The sequence below is a fragment of the Salvelinus sp. IW2-2015 genome, unplaced genomic scaffold (assembly GCF_002910315.2).
Source record: "Salvelinus sp. IW2-2015 unplaced genomic scaffold, ASM291031v2 Un_scaffold2814, whole genome shotgun sequence".
In the NCBI taxonomy this organism is placed as follows: Eukaryota; Metazoa; Chordata; class Actinopteri; order Salmoniformes; family Salmonidae; genus Salvelinus; species Salvelinus sp. IW2-2015.
In genome coordinates this window covers 104004-111127 of record NW_019944114.1, presented here as the reverse complement: position 1 = coordinate 111127, position 7124 = coordinate 104004, and the positions used below count along the sequence as shown (strand labels likewise).

The 7124-nt window shown below is 42.8% G+C and overlaps 1 protein-coding gene across 1 annotated transcript; it reads right to left on the bottom strand.

Annotated features, from left to right (window-relative positions):
• Nucleotides 1–2872: 2872 nt before the first annotated feature.
• On the bottom strand, nucleotides 2873–5383 carry LOC139025527 (putative nuclease HARBI1). Its single transcript, XM_070440674.1, has 4 exons — nucleotides 4130–5383; nucleotides 3945–4060; nucleotides 3736–3848; nucleotides 2873–3642 (listed from the first exon to the last, which is right to left on the bottom strand). The coding sequence occupies exons 1-3, from the start codon at nucleotides 4599–4601 to the stop codon at nucleotides 3783–3785; spliced, it is 654 nt and encodes a 217-aa protein (XP_070296775.1). The 5' UTR covers nucleotides 4602–5383; the 3' UTR covers nucleotides 2873–3642; nucleotides 3736–3782.
• Between the last annotated feature and the right edge of the window lie 1741 nt (nucleotides 5384–7124).

The following is a 7124-nucleotide window of genomic DNA, read 5'->3' as shown; positions in this document are numbered from 1 at the left end:
CCATCCTCTACTCAGTGTACAGCATCCATCCTCTACTCAGTGAACAGCCATCCATCCTCTACTCAGTGAACAGCCATCCATCCTCTACTCATGTACTGCATCCATCCTCTATTCAGTGTACAGCCATCCATCCTCTACTCAGTGTACAGCCATCCATCCTTTACTCAGTGTAAGCCATCCATCCTCTACTCAGTGTACAGCCATCCATCCTCTACTCAGTGTACAGCCATCCATCCTCTACTCAGTGTACAGCCATCCATCCTCTACTCAGTGTACAGCCATCCATCCTCTACTCAGTGTACAGCCATCCATCCTCTACTCAGTGTACAGCCATCCATCCTCTACTCAGGGACTGCATCCATCCTCTACTCAGTGTACAGCCATCCATCCTCTACTCAGTGTACAGCCATCCATCCTCTACTCAGTGAACAGCCATCCATCTCTACTAGTGAACAGCCATCCATCGTCTACTCAGTGTACAGCCATCCATCCTCTACTCAGTGTACAGCCATCCATCCTCTACTCAGTGAACAGCCATCCATCCTCTACTCAGTGTACAGCATCCATCCTCTACTCAGTGTACAGCCATCCATCCTCTACTCAGTGTACAGCCATCCATCCTCTACTCAGTGTAACAGCCATCCATCCTCTACTCAGTGTACAGCCATCCATCCTCTACTCAGTGTACAGCCATCCATCCTCTACTCGTAGTACAGCCATCCTCCTCTACTCAGTGTACAGCCATCCATCCTCTACTCAGTGAACAGCCATCCATCCTCTACTCAGTGTACAGCCATCCATCCTCTACTCAGTGAACAGCCATTCACCATCTACTCAGTGAACAGCCATCCATCCTCTACTCAGTGTACAGCCATCCATCCTCTACTCAGTGAACAGCCATCCATCCTCTACTCAGTGCACTGAAACCACAATACCATATCATACAATACAAAACCCCTCTGGAATGGAAAAGTGAAAGGGATTGTTTCCTCTTTGTGTCACAGATGGTGGCAGATCCTTTGTAATGCTAATATAATATCATACTGCGACTGTGTGGCTTCAGAACTGGAACGATGTGTGGCGCCAAAACTGCAGTTCCTCAACATCTGCAGTCCGGCTCTGTGTACTAACCAACCAGTCAGCCAGACAGTCAGCCTGTCAGCCAGCCAGCTGGTCAGTTAGCCAACTAGTCAGCCTGTCAGCCAGCCAGTCAGCTGGTCAGTTAGCCCTTCAGCCAGTAATTATTTAACCAGTCAGAGTGAAAGCGAGCTTCTTCTGGAAGCGCTGAAAGGGTTTCTGGGTAGTCAGACTGCGGCGAGTCGTAATGCTCCGCTTGGCCTCCTGGGATTTGTCTGACCTTGACTTCCTTGGATTCTGCACAGCTCGAGGCTGTGTGTGTGTGTGTGTGTGTCTGTGTGTGCCTACATGTGTGTGTGTGTCTCTCTACTGTGGTTAATGAACTCCCTGTCAGTGAGGTGGCCACATAGCCAGTGTGGTTGATTATGGTGAAACACCCAGAGAGATTAAACAGAAGATAGTATGTTATGACTGATGTGGATGTATAGAAGGACCAGGCTGTTATGAACACTGATTTAAAGCAGCAGGCGATCCAACCCTAATTCCTATTCCAAGCCAAACTGTGGTTGATGTTACATTGTCTATTTACTAGGTTTGGGCGATATACCGTTTATACCATATAGCGGGATATTTCAAAATACTGACGGTATTATTTTCAAGACTGCTTTTAAATATTAGGTGATGAGGAGTGTGTGCTATGCCACTGCTTATATATATATATATTAGTATACTATAACTATAATAAATATAACTAAGTTATATTAGTATACTGTAACAAAAATAAATATAACTATAAGTTATATTAGTATACTGTAACTGTCACGTTCTGACCTTAGTTCCTTTTTTATGTCTTTATTTTAGTTTGGTCAGGGCGTGAGTTGGGGTGGGCATTCTATGTTGTTTTTCTATGTTTGGTTCTGTATTTATATTTCTATGTGTTTGGCCTAGTATGGTTCTCAATCAGAGGCAGGTGTCAGTCGTTGTCTCTGATTGGGAGCCATGTTTAGGTAGCCTGTTTTCTATTGTGTTTTGTGGGTGATTGTTTCCTGTTTAGTGTTTTGTTTCACCTTTCTGGGGCCTGTTGCACAAAACTAGGATAAGGGATTAAGCCAGGATATCTTGGTGATCCTGGCTCAAATTGATCCGTAATCCGGTTGCACTAAAGATGGATAGGGGGCAGGAGGATATGTTATGGTATAAATTACCATGGAGATTTATTCTGTGGAGCTAGCCTGCTCCAGACCAGGCTAAATTCCAGGATCTATTTAATCTCATCCCTAATGTCAGTCAGCAGTCACCACAAATGGAAACCAATAGTTATTTCACTGCTCACTATACATTGTTATCACATATAACTAGACCCACTGTTATATTTAAACGTTTGTGATCATTAATTTCAATGATTTTGGATAAAAAATGATTTTTAGATGATGTTGCTATCATTAGATAATTTACAGTTTCCCATAGACTATAAGGCTATATATAAAAGATAGAATATTAGGCCACAGAGGGGAAAAAAAACACAAGTCATAATATTGTAACCAGTTGTTTTAAAGGAGGACAGTTGTTAAAATGACAGATGTGGGCATTTCGTGAAATGTACTTCAGTATGGTTTCAAAACAAAGACATGCTGATGTGCCAGAATATTAAGTACACATTGTCATAAGTATCAAAACTGTAAAAACAATATGTAGCTTTTCTGCAGAAAGAACCAGCCTCATAAATTTATGACTTTATCCTTTTTCTTCAGTGTGGCCCTAGTACTCTGTCATATAAACAAATACACATTCCATATGAATATAAAAACACAATGTGTAACATTATGTTCCTTTATTGAATAAGGACAAAACAAAGCAGGTAAACCATCAGCTCCTTTCGAAACTGAAGTCACAGTGACTCTACAAGATGGAAAGCACAGAATCCAAGCATATTATACAAAATGATACATACACATTCAAAGGTCTGTATATAACACACCCTGCATGTCTGCACACTAAAATAAATGCAGGACAAATCCATACACATCAACTGAACAGACAAATGAATGGATGCAGTAGCCTCCCTGCAGCCTTGTATTACACACAGTATACCGCACAAACATCATAAGAGGCCAAATTCGTCAAAAAACGAACCCAAAAAAACCCAAATTCCTCTGCCACGCAGGACATATTTAACCAAAATTGAAAGCACACATACTAACTAAAATAATTCAACACATATTGGTCCCTCAGCAGCCGACCACTGTCGTCATCAGGGAAGATTGCCGGATTGTCCCAGTCCATGGCTGGTGGCACTCTGGGGGCCCTCTCCTTCCTCAGGCAGGCCACATTGTGGAGGACAGCACAAGCCACAGTAATATCACATGCCCTAACAGGGCTGACCCTTAATTTGTGAAGGCAGTGAAGCGTGCCTTCAGGAGGCCAAAGGTCATTTCAACTCTGGCCCTGGTCCTGGCATGGCATGGTTGTAGGCCTGCTGTGCTTCCTGGGGGTCTGTGAAAGGTGTCAGGAGAAAAGGCTGGCAGCCATACCCCCTGTCTCCCAGCAACACACCAGAGAATTCACCTGTCAACACAAAATCTCATCATTACTACCTCATAAACACAGTGATATTCTTGACACAGCCATGAGGTTATAAATAGGGGTTGTGTGGCTTACCTTGTGATAGGCACTGATAGATTTCAGAGGCCCGAAAGATTCTGGAGTCATGGGACTGAGCCAGGCCATTTTGCCACAACATTGCTGATCACACAGTCAGCATTGCAGACCATCTGAAATCATAAGATGAGGAATATTACACCAATCAATGCACATCACTGGCAATGCAGAGTGTTCGTCAATGGACAATATCAAAAAGTTATGTTCACCTGAACATTAATGCTGTGAAAGGATTTCCTATTCACAAAATCGGCCTCATGGGCATCTGAGGGGGCTTTTATCCTTATGTGTGTGCAGTCCACTGCACCAATGACATTGGGGAAACCTGTCACACAAAGTAATGAGTATCCTACTATGTGTTAACAGTTGTCCTGTAATTTGTAGATCCTCTTACCTGCAATCCTATAGAACTCCTCTTTGATGTCACAGAGTCTTYTGTGGCCAGGGAAGGAGATGAAGACATCTGCTAATGCTTTGATAGCCAGACACACACTCCTTATTGTGCGGCAAATTGTGGCCTTGTTCAGCTGTTCTGCATCCCCCACTGAGTACAGGAAGGCTCCACTAGCAAAAAAGCGCAAGGCCACACAAACCATTTGCTCCACACTCAGTGCATGGCTCCGTGCAGTGCGGTGCTTAATCCTGGGACCCAGTAGTCTGCATAGATACCTGATGCCATCTGCAGAAAACCTGTATCTTTCATATAGATGGTCATCAGGGAAGGCCAGTGGGTCCAACCGGTCCCTGAAGACCCTTTCTCGCCTGAAGGCTCTCCTCAGCACAAGTGCTTCTTCATCCACCACATCTCGCACGAATGGGCATGCCATTGTCAGAGCAGAAAGGAACACACAATTTTGGGCCTTCATATAGGCATATAGGCCACACCTGGTGCTGGGGGGGTGGGAAAAAGAGGGCGATGCCTTATAACGATGACTTGGTTGTACTGATTGCTGGGAAAATAAAAAAAACCTTAGAAAGATGCCACCGTCCTGTGTGCTCACAATAAGAGCTCATATGTCATGGCTCACTTGACTTTACGAGAATATACCTAATTTTTATTTTGAGCTGTGTCATCTTCTTGGAGCTGGGGGAGGAAAGAAAAATAATGATTAATACATTTGTGTTACAGTTAGCATACAGTGTACATTGAAGGCATATCTCACCTCCCTCTCAAGTTATTTTATTTCAAGGTCCAGTTTCCTAATTGTCCTCTTTTTTATTTCGGACTCCAGTGCAAGATTTTCCATCTTTTTCTTCTTGTACTGAATGTCTATGTCTGCCAGTTCTATTTGGCGCCGGAGGTGGTTGCCATACAACTTTCTGATAGCTTGTGAGCTCTGTGAACACAATACAATTAGCGCAGCTGGAATTTGGCAGGATGTGGTGTCCTTTTATTAATACGCACTATGTTGCCAGGCTGGTTTTCCCACTGTATAGCATCTGGGTCCTGTAAAAGAAATTAGATTTTTTGATTTTGATGAGGACTCCTCACCATTGTAGAGTAAATAGTACTTTCACAGTCTTAACATGATACCTCATGCCTTCTGGAATCCAGAGAGATGGTCTCCTCCTCATCATCGTCTCCATCATGTGCTGTTGCTGCTGCACTGGGGCCTTCACCCTATCACATTTCACAAGAAGAAGCCTTTCTTCTTAATTATATCGTTTACCTCCTCGTATGCCTCCATGAGGATTTGTGCTTCCGACGGGGAAAAGTACGCGGCTCTAGTTGCCATGGTAAATCAGTTAATCTGTGATCTGTGGCGGGGTCTATTTGAGTGAGCCGTGAGCGCGCACCTATCCAGGATTGGTTTCACCTGGCTTAATGAATCCGTGTCTGCTCATCCTGGCTTGGTCTTTGTGCAACCAATTAAGCCTGGACGCACATGTTTTGGCTTCATTGAGCTCAGCTGAGTCATTTATCCCGGATGTCTTAATTCTACTTTTGTGCAACAGGCCCCTGGACTGTTCGTTTGTCGTTTTTGTTGTTTGTCAAGTGTTTTCGTATTTTATTAAAAAAAATATGACCACTTACCACGCTGCACCTTGGTCCTCCTCTCCTTCTCCAGACGACAATCTTTACAGTAACTATAATAAATATAACTAAGTTATATTAGTATACTGTAACTATAATAAATATAACTAAGTTATATTAGTATACTGTAACTATAATAAATATAACTAAGTTATATTAGTATACTGTTACTATAATAAATATACCTATACGTTGAGTATAACTAGGAGATCCAGATGTGTAGAATAAATTATATCCAGCTCAGGACTCCAGCTAGTTTGATAACTTTCTAGCTAAGTGGCAAAGTTTGGACACACCTACTCATTCAAGGGTTTTTCATTTTTTTATTTATTATTTTCTACCTTGTAGAATAATAGTGAAGACATCAAAACTATGAAATAACACATATGGAATCATATAGTAACCAAAAATGTGTTAAACAAATCAAAATATATTTTAGATTTTAGATTCTTCAAAGTAGCCACCCTTTGCCTTGATGACAGCTTAGCACACTCTTGGCATTCTCTCAACCAGCTTCACCTGGAATGCTTTTCTAACAGTCTTGAAGGAGTTCCCACATATGCTGAGCACTTGTTGCCTGCTTTTCCTTCACTCTGCGGTCCAACTCATCCCAAACCATCTCAATTGGGTTGAGGTTGGGTGATTGTGGAGGCCAGGTCATCTGATGCAGCACTCCATCACTCTCCTTCTTGGTCAAATAGCCCAACCCGCCATAAAAAAGCCAGACTATGGTTTGCAACTGCACATGGGGACAAAGATCATACTTTTTGGAGAAGTGTTCACTGGTCTGATGAAACAAAAATAGAACTGTTTAGCCATAATGACCATTGTTATGTTTGGAGGAAAAAGGGGGATGCTTGCAAGCTGAAGAACACCATCCCAACCGTGAAGCACGGGGGTGGCAGCATCATGTTGTGGGGGTGCTTTGCTGAAGGAGGGACTGATGCACTTCACAAAATAGATGGCATCATGAGGAAAGAAAACGATGTGGATATATTGAAGCAACATCTCAAGACATCAGTCAGGAAGTTAAAGCTTGGGTCTTCCAAATGGACAGTGACTCCAAGCATACTTCCAAAGTTGTGGCAAAATGGCTTAAGGACAACAAAGTCAAGGTATTGGAGTGGCCATCACAAAGCCCTGACCTCAATCCCATAGAAAATGTGTGGGCAGAACTGAATAAGCATGTGCGAGCAAGGAGTCCTGCAAACCTGACTCAGTTACACCAGCTCTGTCAGGAGGAATGGGCCCAAATTCACCCAACTTATTGTGGGAAGCTTGTGGAAAGCTACCCGAAACGTTTGACCAAAGTTAAACAATTTAAAGGCAATGCTACCAAATAAAAATTTAGTGT